The 18,002-nt window shown below is 40.2% G+C and overlaps 1 protein-coding gene across 9 annotated transcripts in view; it reads right to left on the reverse strand.

The window, feature by feature from the left end:
- Positions 1-18,002, reverse strand: part of SEMA6A (semaphorin 6A) — a 193,434-nt gene that overhangs the window by 97,833 nt on the left and 77,599 nt on the right. For all 9 annotated transcript variants that reach the window (XR_012715502.1, XR_012715501.1, XM_075272212.1 and 6 more), the window contains exons 4-7: positions 15,340-15,400; positions 10,345-10,407; positions 9,091-9,192; positions 4,394-4,484 (exon numbers count right to left, since the gene is read on the reverse strand). Coding sequence is in view for 7 of the 9 variants with exons in the window: in XM_075272212.1 (XP_075128313.1) it covers positions 4,394-4,484; positions 9,091-9,192; positions 10,345-10,407; positions 15,340-15,400 (317 nt within the window). In the remaining 2 variants the exon portion in view is untranslated. The remainder of the gene's footprint in view (positions 1-4,393; positions 4,485-9,090; positions 9,193-10,344; positions 10,408-15,339; positions 15,401-18,002) is intronic.

The raw sequence follows: 18,002 nt of genomic DNA on the forward strand, positions 1-18,002 counted from the left end.
GCTTGATGTAATAGTGTCTCTACTGTGCATTACAATGAGGACTCAAATGTCATTTGCGCTGAGTTAATGGACTAAATCCTCATATTAGCCAGGCTCCCATTTAAATTATACATGCACATGACTGAACACAAAGTTCTACATTACATGTGCTTGTTTATGGAAGATTATGGGGCTGAAGTATTAGGGGAAAAATGTATAGCTCCCGGTAGAACTAATGAGCTCGGCTTCCTATGGATTTGTGTCTATTCGATGATCGTTTCCAGAGGAGTCCAGGATGAAGCAGATCCCTGTACAAGCTGGCAATAATCAGAATACACCCCGACTGGCGTAATATTCCAGATTTCCAGTGCTAATTTAGATTTTAAAGCTGAGTATTATGTTTCATTTCGCTCATACACATCTTATCCCTTTTATATTACAAGAAGTAGTTTTATAGAACTCAGTGGCGGGAGGCAGATGAAATAAACAAAAGAAACTCATTTTTGTATGGTTACTGCTGATCAGTGTTCCGAACGTCGCTAAATCAGACACAGCAATAGATATTTTCTAAAAAGAAAGAAAAATTCCAAGGAGACCGTGGCAGATAGGTTGATGTTATCACAGACGATGTTCTCGCTAAGCGCTAATTAATGGCATATGAGCTTTGGTATAAATCACCACCTCAACATCCTGCGCTCGTAGCTCTAGGTAAAGTTGCTCTAATGTGTCTTACGTTAGAGAGGTCGATTCTGTAATAGGCCCATATTTTTAGAGGTCTCGCTTAGAAAACACAAGGTAGGTGTGAAATCCATGTTTCTGTGAGCATATATATTGTATTTTTGCAATATTACTACCATTAGTGGAGGTGCAACCGTGGAAAAGGACACTTATACCCGCATTCATTGAAATTTTTTGGGCTTTTTTTTTTACAAAAGTAAAAGTTGTACAGAATGTATAAACTGCGCAAAACAAAAAATCTACATGGTTATTAACATGGTGATGAGAGAGGCATCTTAGATTCTTCTATGTTTACAGGACCTGTACAGTCATAATATGGTTTATTCCTAAAGGTTATGCATGTGGGGATATGGGGTATGGGTTTCTGTACTCGACATGACAACTGGCTTTTTTTTTTTTTTTTCACTTTTTAAAGAAAATATTGGAATGGGCCTCCAAAAGGGGACAAGTTTATAGCTGGTCATACAAATAAAAGCAAAGTCAGTCAAATCAGCCAATTTCAGTGGGATCAGACAATATATTATGTACTTGGGGGATGGTGGGTGCATAAACTCTCCCTTGATAACATTGAGGGACAGTAGAATTGGGAATTTAAATATGGCCAATGGCAGGAGATCGTCATTGCTTAATATACATATAGATGGATATCATAGAGACCCTCCTCATCTTACTATTCCACAAGAAACCAACTAACATTTTGGAATGTTCACGACTAAACTTTTCTATTCTAGAATTCATTGTATATATCTAGATATTTTCAACATTTTAGAATGTTGTTTAAAGCAAATACAATATCCTGACCATTTTGAGATCTACTCATAAAATAAATTTATAAAATACCGATAAAAACACCACAACAGAACATGGGACTTTATATTGTTAATGCCGTATAATATTGCAGATGCATCCAATTAAGTTCTTGCGCGTGTGTATTTACATGGTCATCTTGGACCACGCTGAACACTAGCAGAGTCATGGGAAATTATTCTTCTTTCCACTCTCATTATCCCCTCTGGATTATTTTTCTTTCCTAGTCTTCATTTTATTTTACATGAAGTAAAGTAATGAGAAACAGCTCAAGACTTGGCTCTCTTCTACACTAGCCAGGGATAAGTGTCCAACATGCAATGGATTGATACCTATGAGGCATATTTCAGTGGTGGTCGCGTATTATACAATACACATGCTAATAGAAAGAGGCATAAAATGGCATCTAAATCACCATAAAGAATATAAAGTTTCTACAAGGCCACTTGGGGTTAGTACTGAAACATCCACTGCATATAATATATAATGTGATAGACCGCCCTGGGGTCCAATGCAGTGATGAGTTCTTTCTATTTTGCCAGCAATAAAATTTCATTCAGACACATCCATCTTGGCTTTAGAAAATAGATTTGTTTTATGTCTCAGTCGCTGTACTGAAATGAACAGCATTGTAAGTGTGAGGTCATATGCCGAAAGGAGAGCTACAAGAAAAATGGCATCAAAATCAGGAATAAAAGAGAAAATAAGATCCTATTCTTGAAAAATAAAATCCCTATTTGTATTTTTATCTTTTATGCTGGACTGGAATATATTATTATCTGAGTGGTTATGCTAGTCTTGCCTGCCATTGGTTGAATAGTCGTCTCCTTCAGACTCTCGAGTCTTGTATTCCCATACAGAATACCTCCTCATACTGTACTAATCGGAAATTCAATGAAATAAGTGACCTTGAGATTTAGCATAGAAATTATGCATTGACCTTTCTGATCTTTTCAAGTAATATTTCCAATTACGCCTGACATTTCATTTAAACAATGAAAGTTTTATACATTCACAAAATTGCACTTTAAGGTCTAATAGAAATTCTACCCTAATGGCACAGATCTATGTTAGTAAGAGAGGACACAATTTCAATATACGCCACTAAAAATGTAAAGTACAACATAAAGCTCCAAAGCCAGTTTAGCATTCATTAAAAATCAGGCATTTGATTACTTTCCCACTTTCATTCTCCTCTTTTAATATACAACTTGGCAGATGTAACATATGTTGGGAAGCAATAATGAGTTACGGGCAGTAATATGTAAGTAAACAGTCGCTAATGACTATATCAAAATTCTACACAACCTCTCCTCCCTTGCTGCCTGCTGAGATATACACAGCTCTAACATATGCCCCCCAATTGTTCTGTGCACTTTCGACACCCACAGTATCTTCAATAGAGATGAGCAAGTAGTATTCGATTGAGTAGGTATTCAATTGAATACTACGTTATATGATCGAATACTACAGCATTCAAAATAGTCATACTCAGTCGAATACCACGCGGTAAATGCCTTTACATTTACCGTGGGCTATTCGAACGTGTACAAGTACTTCGAATGCCGTAGTATTCAATTGAATAACATAGTATTCGATTGAATAAGATAAGATAATCCTTTAAGTCCCACAGTGGGGAAATTTCAGTAAGTTACAGAAGCATAGTAATATAGATACAGGATAATACACAGTAATATATTACGGAAGTAGACACAGATAAGCTGAGAAGTGAAGATATACTAAGAGTCCATAGCAGCTAAGGAACAAAAGAAGAAAGAAGGAAGACTTCATAATCATAATCATTAGTTTTCTGTACGGAGTGATCTTCGCTTGGTCTGATGTAGATTATACAGCCTGGTCACGGTTGGAAGGAAGGACTTGCGATAGCGCTGCTTCTCACACTTGGGGTGAAGCAGACGGTCACTTACAGTGCTGCCAAGTGCCATCAAGGTCTCATACATGGGGTGGGATTTGTTCTCCCGCATGGAGGTCACCACAGACAGTATCCTTCTGTCACCCACCACCTGTACTGGGTCCAGGGGGCTCACCAGGACAAAGCTGGCCCTTCTGATCAGCCTGTCAAGTCTATTTCTGTCCCTGGTTGATATACTGCTCCCCCAGCAGGCCACACCGAAAAAGATGGCTGAAGCAACCACAGAGTTGAAAAAGGCCCTAAGGCCCTTGGACTCCGAAGGCCTTCAGCCTCCTGTGCAGGTAGAGTCTGCTGTGACCCTTTCTGTGCAGCGCCTCCAGGTGATCAGCCCAGTCTAGTTTATTATTGAGGAGCACACCCAAATACTTATAGGTCCTGACTATCTCAATGCATGTCCCTTGGATCTCCACCAGGGTTGGAGCACCTCTCCGTTTACTAAAGTCCACCACCATCTCCTTGGTCTTCTCAGCATTAATCCCGAGGTGGTTCTGCTGGCACCATTCAACAAAGTCACGGTTTAAGTCCTGTAATCCCTATCGTCGCCATCAGTGGTAAGGCCTACTATAACAGAGTCATCGGAGTACTTCTGTAAGTAATAGCTGGATGAGTTGTGCCTAAAGTCAGCAGTATACAGTGTGAGAGGAATGGGGCAAGAACAGTACCTTGTGGTGCCCCCGTACTACAGATCACAGTGTCAGACACAGTCCTGGGCTCTCACATATTGAGGGCGGTTTGTCAGGTAGTCTAGTTTCCAGTTGGACAGGTGCTGGTCCACACCACCAAGGTTCAGCTTTTCCCTCACTAGTCTTGGCTCGATCAAATACTACTGGCTCATCTCTAATCTTCAAACTTCATAGTAATGTATAATACACAACGACTACCTTACTTAATAGGAAAACCAAACTTTAAGATACGTGATATAAATGGCAGACATACCTGCAAAGAGAGCAACGTTGGCATGCTTGGCATCATATGGACATCTGGCCATGCCACTGATTTCTTCATCTAAAAACTCAAGGGTGTCCATCTGAAAGATAGAACAATGACAAATTATTATTAAAATGTTTCACTATCATGGTTTGCCAAAATTATTATATGAAAATTAATAAACTCTTATCAAGAAATCCCAATGTCCAAAATTGTAGGCAGATATTTAGGTTGTGTTGTCATCTGGCTTGGAATCTCCATTGCAGATTTTGGTATATTTATTAGGAACAAAAGTGAACAGTATGCAGGATATTTTTTTTGCTAAAACGATGGACACGATTAAGTATTTTGACAGATAAAATTATACGACCATTGGGTCTGCTGGGAGTGTTGGTGTCTATCATGCGACGGATCATCACGGCTTGAAGTCCATTTTCTTGCAACTATAACAGATGAACTCTTAACACAAATATAGACTCAGCCTACATTTTTCTTCTGATAATAAGGCAAACTACAGAACTATATGAGTTATGCCACATCATGGGGGTTTTCCTTGTAAAAACAAAAAGATTCAGTTACTACCAAGCCACCCAAACCATGGCCAATTATAAAATCACCTAACGCACTCATAATTGTATACTTGCCAATGGTAATTCTCTTTCTCTCCTAAACTTCATGTGATATTTTATCCCTTTATGGGATTTCTCCTGAACTGTGTCTGATTATGTGGTCTGTGGTGACTGGCACATACTCAACGTGCAAAGACATAATAAAGTCCCCTCTGTTCAGCAGAACAAACTTGGAAATCTACCAACTAGAGTTTAAACTGTGGAGGAGCCTTGTCACTGAGCTGGGATAGTGATGTCATCGGGGTGATCAACTAAGCCCCGGAGCATCTATTATGGTAGTCTATGAAATCTACAGATTTTTATTCAAATGATGGCAAAACATTCTAAAATAAGATACCATGTTTTCGGTTTACTCTTCTCCAGCTTTGTATGCAGGAGATCTTGGTACCTTTTTTGGAGTTAGAGTAGAAACTAGTGGTGGGAACTTCAAGAAGGCGTATATCATCGCCCACTATTTAGTAAATTTCATTGTAATCTATCACACAGATACATTCAATGGACTGGTGTACCTGGCATAAATCAGAAAACCGCTTATAGATCTTGAGAAACAACCTTGCTTGCTGTACCAGGCAGCAATTAACTTTTTACTGGTATGGTACAAAGCTTTCATCATTCAGCTGAGGACTTGTCATCATTTGTTTCCTGTCATGAATCTTGGCTGTCCAGTCTTTCAGAAAGCAATTACTTTTCTAGGCAGGACAATTAGGCTGGGGCTTGGAAGTGTCAGTATGAAGAAAATAAGCAGAGCTTACACTACACGGGAGCACCACAATATCTGATGCCCATCTGCATTTTCACTTTGCAACCCAAGAAGGGGCCCTGTCTGCTGTTGTCGAGTCAAAGGTTGATGAAGAGCCATCTGCAAAGCTAGCAGAACAGACAAGATGTACACAGGTGTCCATGTTAACTTGTGCGAGTTCCCCTTGCCCATACCACTTGTGTTACAAATGACATGGGCAGCAGGTGATGAAATCAGCAGAGGCAAGAGATTATTATAAGGAAACATCTGCGAGATACGAGGAGATGGATGGCTTGTATTCTGGAAATTATGTTGCCGAAAAGAAAAAAAAACATTGACACCAGTAGAACGAGAACAACTTCTTGGGATTTGTTACATGCATTAATTGTAACGAATGAGAATGAAGCGGTGACAAGGGGAGTTCGAGTAGTCACTGCTTGGCACAGTTATTGGAAAGCCAGCTGCATTCTGCTCCGATACAAGCAGAGAATGGTGGAGGAGTAGAAGAAAATATGATTTTGTAACATAACAGCGCAGATAAACAAAGCACTGTAAAAGACAGAAGCACACTGTATCTGTGTGCAAAATAACTTGTCTATTCATTGCATAAACAGGTGGCCGTGCTTATTCCTCTGCGACATAAACCACAATGTACTATCGTACTATTTATACATTAGAAAAAAGTCTCGGGATTTTTTCATTCATTTAAAAAGATTTTCAGGGAATACAAACTATTACAGAATTTTGCACTTTGTGCGTATTATATGGTGAATACATTTAGAAATGATGTGCTGTGCACCCTTCTTGATACATTGTCACATGACCAAGTCTTATAATGATGTTACTTAGGGAGCCATGAAGCCCTCCAATAGAATCCTTCAATTTGAAAGTGTTTTGTTTTTGTTTTTTGTTTCTTTGCCAGGATATGTCACAATGCTTGTGGTCCATTGTAATTGTACAGTTCACAATTATTGCACCACCAGAGGGTAATAAATTTAGGATACACATATTGCCAGCAATAAAAGGAAGGTAGACTCATCTAAAGAGGTGAGGATGAGCTGTTGGACTTATGTCCCAGTTAGTGTTACCACTGTGAGCCCTATTATTACGCCATTGCTTATGGCCCCCAATGCTCCTAGGCTCAGCTGCAATTACATCTTTTGCTCCCCCCTCGAGTTACCCCCTGTCTGATATTGCAGGTGCATGATTGTGAGTATATAAATGTGATTTAATATGTGCTTAGGTTAACACAGGGAAAAACTGGATACTTGCAGCATCTAAAATTGCTGTAAAGCCCAGTCTTTAAAGGAATCATCCCAAGAAAAGTATATATGGATAAGTGCTAAATATTATGATTGCGAGGGGCCCCACGATCAGTAGATCAGTGGTCCAAACCCAGAAGAGTTTGAAAGCATCAGTGGCCAAGCATGCACACGGCTCCAAAGTATAGGCAAGCATGGCACCTGGCAAGCCCACAGAGACTGTATAAACCAGCAGGCACATGCATGGTGACCGGCCATTCAACCTACATCAAGACATCTGTTCTAGCAAGCAATGGGGATCCTGATGGAGGGTCCCTTGCACCATTTCCTTTCAAATTAACATGAACGATATGAAGAAATGGGGTTTGCCTTAATTTCTGTATTTCTTGTACTTCTAATAAAAAAAAGTCATTAGAACCAGCAAAGCCCATAGCTTAAAGCAATAAAAGCTCCAATTATCATATTAAGATGTTATCAAAACAAAAAGTAACATTGAGATGTCTTTATAGCTCCGAAGAGGCTCCCAAAATTCTCACAGAGGTTGTAAACAAAGAGCGGCCGACCCCCACAGCTATGGATGATTATCAGTGAAATAGACAGCCCCCAAGCACCAGTTTATTTCTCAAGGCCTGCAGAAGACAGATAAGAGGAGAGATAGGAGATTCCAGCGCATACAGGTGCGCCAACTCCTCCGCCGCCACCGCCTGCAGGGGCTGCTCAACACTCCAGCTGATAAGCCCTTCAGCTTTGCGGGAGATATCATACACAAGCACATCATCTCTCTATAGATTTTATTTTTATTTTATTTACTTTTGAGGCACAAGATAAAAAGACAAATTAAATTACTCAATTATTAAAAGCCTTTCTTACATAGTGAAGGCTTATTGAAGATGGCTTATTGAAATCTGACATGAATGAGGTTTTGTTACTTTTTAGGCTATTTCTAAGCTTACTACTATGCTTATAACTAATGCAATAACAACTATCAATGGGTGTATTAAATAAAAAGGCTTTGTTAAGCTATTTGGCACATGTAGTAATTTATAGCTTATTGCTAATATATATTATTGTTAACCTTCTTACAGTCCTATTGACTAAACCTTTAACAGCCGAGACAACAGCTACGTCTCCAGATTCTCCCATACACATACTCTGTTTAGCCAAACTTGTACTGTCAGTGCGGAAAGGGGAGCAAGGCTTTGGCATGCACTGCTGGTCATGGCTTGAGACTAAAAGACGTGGGTGTTGAAATTCAACATGGAGGCCCCTTCCTGCCAAAATGAGCAAGGTTAGACAACTTTCTTGTATGTATTGAGTGTTTCTCAAGAGCTGATGGCCAAATGCTTGCTTGGCCAACAGATTTAACCTTTTGATCCCTACACACATCCATTCTTGGCTCAGCCAAGTGTATATGTGATCTCAGTAGGAAAAGGGAAATAAACCATAGACAGATATCTGCCAGAAGATCAAAACAACCCAACATGCTAAATTCCAACATGACTGATCTACTTAACCCTTATATCTGCCTTCAATGGAGTTAGGACAACCATATACATATTAGTTGACTGGTTGATCCTGCCATAATGCATATTGACACCTTGCAATCCAGTATCAGTATACTGTAGAATCTTAAAGATGATTCTTTGCCACATCTAAAAATTGGAAATAATTTCAGTGCTCAAAAAAGGTGTATTTTGGTAACAAGAAGTTAGTGCCTATCCAAAGGATTGCTGACTGGTGGGGGATCCACTGCCGGGACTTCCACCAGTCACTAGAACTGCAAGGCGCAGAGTCGTATACTTGTGCTATCTCCAGTGGTTCCCATTGATATGAATGGAGGAGGGGGAGCACATTTTCAGCCTGCCATTCCATTCAAAATGGGGTGCAAAACACTGGGGTCTGGATAGTGGGTAAAGTCTTGTTACTGGAAAACCCTGTAAAAGATCATTTATCTTTTGGACCTGGACCTTGATCTTTATATGGTTCTTATTACACAACCCTGGTTGAATCTACTGCATTCACATCCAGTATGTAACATCTATTCAACACAGTAAAAACAGAAAGATAAGTACTTACCCTGTAATTTCTACAGGCAGGATTAAAAGCATTTGTTCCGCAGACAAACAACGTCTCTTCGTCTCTTTTTAGTAGAACCTTTATAAAATTGTGACATTCATCCTGTAGATAAGATGAAATGTATTTAGACAATATATCACAGTATTAAACCTAATAAGTTATTTCATTTGCCTGCTCCATTATGGTTCCCCTAAGTCTACTCTAGTAGAATTTCAGATTTTACATGACCTCATCTCTACATCAACTCCCCAATAGAGATGAGCGAGTAGTACTCGATCGAGTAGGTATTCGAAATACTCATACTCGATCGAGTACCACTTGCTGTTCGAATGTAAAAGTTCGATGCAGAACCAGCATTGATTGGCCGAATGCTATACAGTCGGCCAATCAATGCTGGTTCTTCTCCTACCTTTAGAAGTCTTCTCCGTGCAACTTCCCCGCGGCGTCTTCCGACTCTTCATTCACTCTGCCAAGCATCAGGCCTGGGCAGAACCGACTGCGCATGTCCTCTTGTAGTGCGGGCATGCGCAGTCGGCTCTGCCCAGGTCCAATGCCTGGCAGAGTGAATGAAGAGCGGGAAGACACCGCAGGGACGCTGCAAGGAGAACTCTGCACGGAGGATCCAGCCCGACCCTCACTTGTGGACTTGGTAAGAATAATTTGATCGAATGTTGCCTACCCCTGAAACGAGCATTTTCCCCCCATAGACTATAATAGGGTTCGATATTCGATTCTAGTAGTTGAATATTGAGGGGCTACTCGAAACGAATATCGAACCTCGAACATTTTACTGTTCGCTAATCTCTACTCCCCAACATTTCACAAACTTTACTTTGCATGAATCGATTCTCAAAACATTATTGAATATACTATATATTGGGTTTTATTCTCCAATGTATTAGTAGACCCCTTGGAGTCCTATAATCTCATATTGGAATTTCTGGAATGGTTTGGCTTCTGTTCTGTTATTTTATATTCAGTTTTTTTTAATTTTGCAATATGCCGTTACCATCACATTTAGTTATCTAGAAGGACTAACACTTTTTCCAGATTCTTGTAAAGAATTCATTATAACATGATATTTTACAGTAAACAACCAACTATTCTGCATATGAAAGTCGCCGAGTTAATTGAAAAAGCAATTACCACCGAAGGATTGTGTGCCGTGATCCATGGCACATTACAGGCGGCGGCCACAGATAACTGTCTAAAGGGTAACCCTTGGTGTCAGTGAAAGAAATGGAAACTGCTTACCTTATGCTTTCCCTTCATTCTGCAGGTGTCTACATCCGGCTGCTTAGATTTCCATGTCAGTTTCTGCAAAGAGCAAGAAAAAAAAAAATCAATTAGAGCCCCTAAGGCGGTGATGTCTTTGATTTTTAATGTCAGAGTTGAAGTGAAGAAACAGGCGGCGGGATATAAGTTTATGTGTTGCATCTGTCTCCCTTATGATTAATTGTCATGTACGGAAAGTAGCATAGAATGCGATGTTTAACGTGTCCAATATTTCTTGTCTGACAGGTGCGGAGACACTTGGGTAATCCTACAGAGCAGTCCGAGGGGACTTCTTTATTCATATGTGCATAAACATCATCTCATTCCTTTTTTACCTTGTTTACTGGGCTATGACATATTTACCGCTCTAGATGAGGGTGTCAATTTTAATGCACTATCACAGATTCCTGATCCATACACTTTAGCACCAAAGGTTGAATTACAATGTAAAGAGGCCAAGGACTGATGTATATCAAGGGGAAGGATTATTAAAGTTCCTCAGTTCACCATAGGCATAACAATATGCTAATGAAGCATGCAGCTCTTGCAGGCCGTATGGAAGTCCCTGGGTAGAGCTTCACGCCATCAGCATAATAAAATTGATAGAAGCATAAAGTTGGAAAAAGAGATGCTCAGCATTCCAAAAGCAGCTTCCAAGTGCTTTGATGTAAGCCCTGGCACTAAAGCTACTGTAGAATACGGCACCTATGCATATTCAGGAGATTTTACAGGCTTCTAAGTTGGCAATAACACATACTTTATCTCCGGTGACAACACATAAGAAGTAGGTCACTCTATATATCCACAAATATAGATGACGCGGGATCCTTGTGGCTAATGCCATAGTCACTTGGCAATGGGTCAATGGTTTGAATCAGACAAGGCTCGTTACTCTAGTTTTCCCCCATTGCCTGAAATAGATACCAACATGTGCAGCACGGTGGTTTGGCGAACTTCACGACATTATGGTCTTGGGTTCAACCCTAACCATGGGCCACATCTTCATGGAGACTGTATGTTCTCACTGTGTTTGCATGGGTTTCCTCTCACATGCCAAAAACATACACCGATAGGTGAATTGGCTTCCTGTATAACAATTGATCCTTGTGGGTGTTGTGGATATACAGCAGCCGCACACTCCCCTACTCCACAATGCTTCCTATGCTTTGAGTCCCTTGTGTGAGAAAAGCACATTACAAATGTTTGTCATTGTCATTGATTGAAATAGAGAAAATGGCATATAAGAGTTATAGCAAGGGGCTGCCTATACCATAAATAACCATTATACATTCCATTAAAGAATGGAAAAATATACTGTATAATTGAGTATTTTTAGGTTTATGTATCAATTTCCATGTCAAATTGGGAGCAAGCGTTATATTTTACTGGACTCACATGACTGATGAAAGAAACCACTTGCATTACTATGACATAGTATTCATAAGGAGAAACTATAGGATGGGATACTGCACCAAGTGATCCACCATGACACCAGCATGTGCTGCATGGTTTCTGCACTCGCAGGTTAAGCAGACTAAGGATGCATGTACCTCTGTGTTATTTTATATGCTTTTCTGGTAGATCGTAGAAACAGATGAATGGGCAATGAAGAAGGATCCATGTAATGACAGATAACAATGAACCCCGAGGAACCCCACCAACTACAGTGGGATCCACTAAATGCCTATTTTTTTTCTCTCCCTGATCTCACCAGATGAAAAAGTTGGTCTTGCAGGACCTTTTCTCCTGCAATTTCAGAAACTCTGCTCTGGGATGACTACAACACAGATGTGAATGGAGCCTCAGCAGGAACTGGGCGTCTGCATATGAATTATCGCCCTCGGTTCCTGGTCTTTCAGCAACCATTTAGTCTGTTGATCTGTCATTTTGCTTTTCATAGCGACTCGTCCCCTTTAAGAAAACTTTTGAAGCATGACAGATCATAGCAGGAAGGATCACATTGTGTCACATAAAGATATGAAAACGTTATGCAAAGAACAGAAATATCATAGCCTGTCCTATGCAAATAACTCTCCAGTAAAATGAAATGATCTTTACTAAAAGCTTTTGTACTTTTGTGTTATACCACGGTTAGGAAGTGTGTGGGTTGTTGTCTTCTAGGTCAAATCCTTTGTTCAGCTTAATATATTTTATTTGGCCAAATAAATGTAACAACTAAGGCCAAGTTCATACATGCCATTTTGTTGCAGCTTTCCCTCAATGTCAACCATGTGAATATGATTTGTAAAATCTGTGTTTTTTAATATATATGACGTACCCTATTATATGGCAGTACTTTTCCATTGACTTCATTGTGAAAGACACCTCTAATACATGAGCTGTTAACCTGTTTCTCAGACTGCCCATTCACTTGATGGAACAACATGCAATACTTCATTCCTCCTCTAGTAGCCCTGCACAGGAATCCAACACTAGCTGCCAGGGTTCACTTGCATTACGGGTGATCAATGTATGGGGCCAGTTGTATACTTCTGTCAGCTTACTATTCTGCAGATTTTTGTAATAAAAAGCTATTGCTGAAGTATAAAACAATACATGGCTGCTGACCCTAAATGAGAAACTAGATTTGACCTTGTGACTTTATGCTGCACCCCTCTGTGATCAGGCTTTAAAGTGTTAGGTATCCATACACCTACAGTAAATGTAGACCGAATGCTCTTTGGCCAATAGCGATTTCTCCCAACTCCACCATAAACATATAACTTTGCTTAGAGGGGATGATCCATGATTTTTTTTGGCCCCTGATCAGCTTGGGGTTCAATAGCTGACCCCTCCCCCCATGGATCAGCTCTTTGGGTGTATATCTGGACTTTGTACTATACAGTGCACAGAACCAGAAAACTCTGAGTCCTGTTTGTGGTGGGGTCATGTAATGGTAGCTCCACTCTTATTGAAGTCATAAAATAAAGAAAAATTATGGAATACTCCTTTAAATCAAGCCAACAATATGGCCTAAATGGCAAGAGGAAAGGAAGCTGGTGCCAGGTACATCTAAAAACATATTCCCAACTTCATCTACTGGAAGAGAGTTAGGAAACTCCCATACATCTAAGATAGTTGACTGGTTCACCAGGATTGATGGTCTGGATGACTTTGCTCTAAAGGATATGTATTAACCAGTAGATATCTAGAACCAAAACCACAACGGAAAATATACTGTACATACTGTGTGTATATGCAGTATAATTCAGTAAATAACCAAAGTCGAAGACAAATCAGTGAATAAAAGCCTTGTACTAAGGCGATCACTTATTAACAGCGAGACAAAACACTGCTAAAATGGCTGTTTGTGTTTTAAGTAAATGTTAAAGCATAATGCAACTGCATAACTCAGCTGGATGAAAGCCATTTGATGGATAATCCTGCAGGGATTCTGAGACATTTCCATAAAGAGAACATACTGCACAGGATAAAACCCTTCTTCACAAATGCATGTATTAAATAATTGTGTTTTTTCCATTTTCAAAGGTGCTTTGTCATCCCAGAGTTTGATGGGTACAGACAGAATGAAAAGGCGTCCTATGGGGAGTGAAATACTAAATATTAAATGCTACGTCTCTTTTTTTAGTTTAGACGCTATATATAAAGTGTCTGGAAGCTTCTTGTAGCTTTTCCATGTCGTGAAATGCAAGATTTAATATAGGAGACAAATGTAATATTTCCCAAGCCCATTTCATTCTGCAAGTACTGTACCTATAAAGAAATGCAATTTCATCCATTCTCACATTAGATGTTGGAAGATTTTAAAGATTTTTACAATTTTGTACGTTTTTGGAAGACCAATTTCGGTATTATAACTTACATTTATTGTATTAATAGGAAGAAAACCTCTTTGTCATACTAAGAAGACATAAAGCACTTTCACTGAACATCCTGATGTCATTTTTATGTCAAATTCTGTATAGATACTAAAGAAATATAAATCCTATATATCCCTATATGTTGTCATAATACAAGCTCAATTAGGATATGCCACAATTAAGGGCGAGTTCACATCTGCACCCCGTTCACCGCTTTGTGGGTTTCCGTCTTCTGGCGTCAGGAGACGGAAACCTTGTAGTCAGTGTGTGCCCATGAGCATTCTGTGGTCTCTGCAGTGAAACCGTTTTTTTTTTTTTTTTTTTTCTTTTTTAACCAGACACAAAGTCCTGCATGTTTGACTGTGTCAGCTTAAAAAAAAATATGGTTTCACCGTGGAGGCCAGAAGACGCTCATGGGAGGACACTTTGCAAACCCATTCAAATGAATGGGTTTGCAAAATGACTGCCAGTTACCGTCTTCTGTCCAGTTTCTCGGGCAGAAAACAGAAACCTGAAAGCGGAGACCGGGCCCAGGTGTGAACCTGCCCTTACTTATATTCTAAATTCTGTACAGATCCTACAGAAGAAAAGTTCCCATGTATGGCATCTCCATAGAATATGACAAACATTTGTAATGTGCTTTTCTCGCCAAGTGGTGGAGGGAGGGCAGTGGCGTTAGTGGCCGTCATATTATCCCAACACCCACCATGGTCAGTTGTTTTAGAGGAAGCCAATTTATAAATTAGTATATTTTTGGCAGGTTGTAGGAAACTCACACAACCACTGGTAGAGAATACAAACTCCATGCAGAAGTTGTTCTTGGCTCATTTCGATGCCAGGACCTTGGGCTGCAAGACACCAGTGCTCTAACCACTGAGCCACCATGAACCCACAGGACCAAACAGACACATAATATGGACCCGAAGATTTCTAGAGTGTCGTACAGTGTTATAGAAATGTGTACAATGTGTACAGCTTGCATAGAACCATAACATGGCCATAAACCTATCTGGATATAGTTTTACCTTATAGGCTTTACTGCAACACTAGAACTGAACTGAACTGAATTGAATAGCTTTCTGTATTTTTATACTGAAGGTATCTCACTTTATGTAAGAGCTAGACAATACGGAAATGCAGGAATATTACTCACTTTACTGAAAAAAATTTCTTCTGTGTGCGATGTGTCCAGGTCTATTGTGTAGATGTGGTCCCTGCAAACGAAAGAACATTATTAATGTGACACCAATTACATTGTAGCAAGACAAAGATTACTGCTCATTGCTGGAGAGCTGGAATTGTAATGGGACAAGCATAATGGCTACTTAATAACAAAGGATAACAAAGCTTGTACTAGAACCTCTAATAGATCACTTAAACATTACAAGGACAGAAACTGAGTGGACAAAACTAAGGCTAGCGGAAAAAAAAGTACAGACCCAGAAAATGGATGACTATAATGGATGTGGGACCATAAAGCCAAAACATGTAATGTGTCTGCAATTAACGCTATACACTCACCGGCCACTTTATTAGGTACACCATGCTAGTAACGGGTTGGACCCCCTTTTGCCTTCAGAACTGCCTCAATTCTTCATGGCATAGATTCAACAAGGTGCTGGAAGCATTCCTCAGAGATTTTGGTCCATATTGACATGATGGCATCACACAGTTGCCGCAGATTTGTCGGCTGCACATCCATGATGCGAATCTCCCGTTCCACCACATCCCAAAGATGCTCTATTGGATTGAGATCTGGTGACTGTGGAGGCCATTGGAGTACAGTGAACTCATTGTCATGTTCAAGAAACCAGTCTGAGATGATTCCAGCTTTATGACATGGCATTGCATTATCCTGCTGAAAGTAGCCATCAGATGTTGGGTACATTGTGGTCATAAAGGGATGGACATGGTCAGCAACAATACTCAGGTAGGCTTTGGCGTTGCAACGATGCTCAATTGGTACCAAGGGGCCCAAAGAGTGCCAAGAAAATATTCCCCACACCATGACACCACCACCACCAGCCTGAACCGTTGATACAAGGCAGGATGGATCCATGCTTTCATGTTGTTGACGCCAAATTCTGACCCTACCATCCGAATGTCGCAGCAGAAATCGAGACTCATCAGACCAGGCAACGTTTTTCCAATCTTCAATTGTCCAATTTCGATGAGCTTGTGCAAATTGTAGCCTCAGTTTCCTGTTCTTAGCTGAAAGGAGTGGCACCCGGTGTGGTCTTCTGCTGCTGTAGCCCATCTGCCTCAAAGTTCGACGTACTGTGCGTTCAGAGATGCTCTTCTGGCTACCTTGGTTGTAACGGGTGGCTATTTGAGTCACTGTTGCCTTTTATCAGCTCAAACCAGTCTGGCCATTCTCCTCTGACCTCTGGCATCAACAACGCATTTCCGCCCACAGAACTGCCGCTCACTGGATGTTATTTCTTTTTCGGACCATTCTCTGTAAACCCTAGAGATGGTTGTGCGTGAAAATCCCAGTAGATCAGCAGTTTCTGAAATACTCAGACCAGCCCTTCTGGCACCAACAACCATGCCACGTTCAAAGGCACTCAAATCACCTTTCTTCCCCATACTGATGCTCGGTTTGAACTGCAGGAGATTGTCTTGACCATGTCTACATGCCTAAATGCACTGAGTTGCCGCCATGTGATTGGCTGATTAGAAATTAAGTGTTAACGAGCAGTTGGACAGGTGTACCTAATAAAGTGGCCGGTGAGTGTATAGGCCACAATAAAGCTGGCCGTACACATATCTGCTGAACTTTGGAAGATCCAGCTAAGATTGGAACCCAAGTGGAGACTCTCCCTGGTTGAACGAAGAGATGAGCATATAGTCCTTGCTATTTTAACCCTGCTGTTCTGTTCGGGTCAATATGACCCGAAATGATTTTTGAGACCCTACAGATTTTTTTTAATGAGGATTTGAAACTAGTGGTTCCTTGACTTTTCCTCATTTGTGGAGCTCTACATTTTTGTTTTGTTTTTGTTTGTTTACTTTTTGCTACACGCTGATTGTTACACTTGTACTGTTCGGGTCAATATGACCCGATAGCATTTTATACTGTTCTACAGGTCTCTGATTATTTCTGACTGCAAAAGTTATGTTTTTTTATGTGTACTTCATCCCCAAATGGTGGTGGTTTCATTGTTCTTATCAATAAGCAAGTAATTACTAGTCTGTTTGTGAGAGAGGAGACTGGTTGTCTATCATTCAAAGGGTAAAAGTTTGTGGAATTGCGAAACCGGTCGCCACATATTTAGAGCTACAATGTGTCTTGAAAGGTTTCATGACATTTCGAGAGTACTGCGGTTTGATTCTAAAACAGATAGAATAGAAAGAAGAGCTAAAGATAAACTAGCCCCTATTAGAAATGTTTGGAATCAATGGGTAGAGATTCTACCAAAATTGTATAACAGTGGTGAAAATGTAACTGTTGATGAGCAACTGGTGACATTCCGAGGTAGGTGCCCATTCAGACAATATATACCAAGTAACCCAGCAAAATATGGCATCAAGATCTGGACACTTTGCAACAGCAAAAGTTCATATGCTCTAAATGTTCAAGTGTATACAGGAAAAGCCCCTGATGAAAGACCTGAAAAACATCAGGGTATGCGCGTTCTAGATTTGACTCATGGACTAAAAGGACAAAATGTCACATGTGACAACTTTTTTACATCCTATCAACTAGGCCAGATGTTGAAGAAAAAACAACTTACCATGCTGGGTACTATGAGAAAAAACAAACCTGAGCTACCGCAAGGTATCCTTAGCAAGAGAGAGGTGTACAGTTCAACT

The sequence above is a fragment of the Leptodactylus fuscus genome, chromosome 1 (assembly GCF_031893055.1).
Source record: "Leptodactylus fuscus isolate aLepFus1 chromosome 1, aLepFus1.hap2, whole genome shotgun sequence".
Classification (NCBI taxonomy): Eukaryota; Metazoa; Chordata; class Amphibia; order Anura; family Leptodactylidae; genus Leptodactylus; species Leptodactylus fuscus.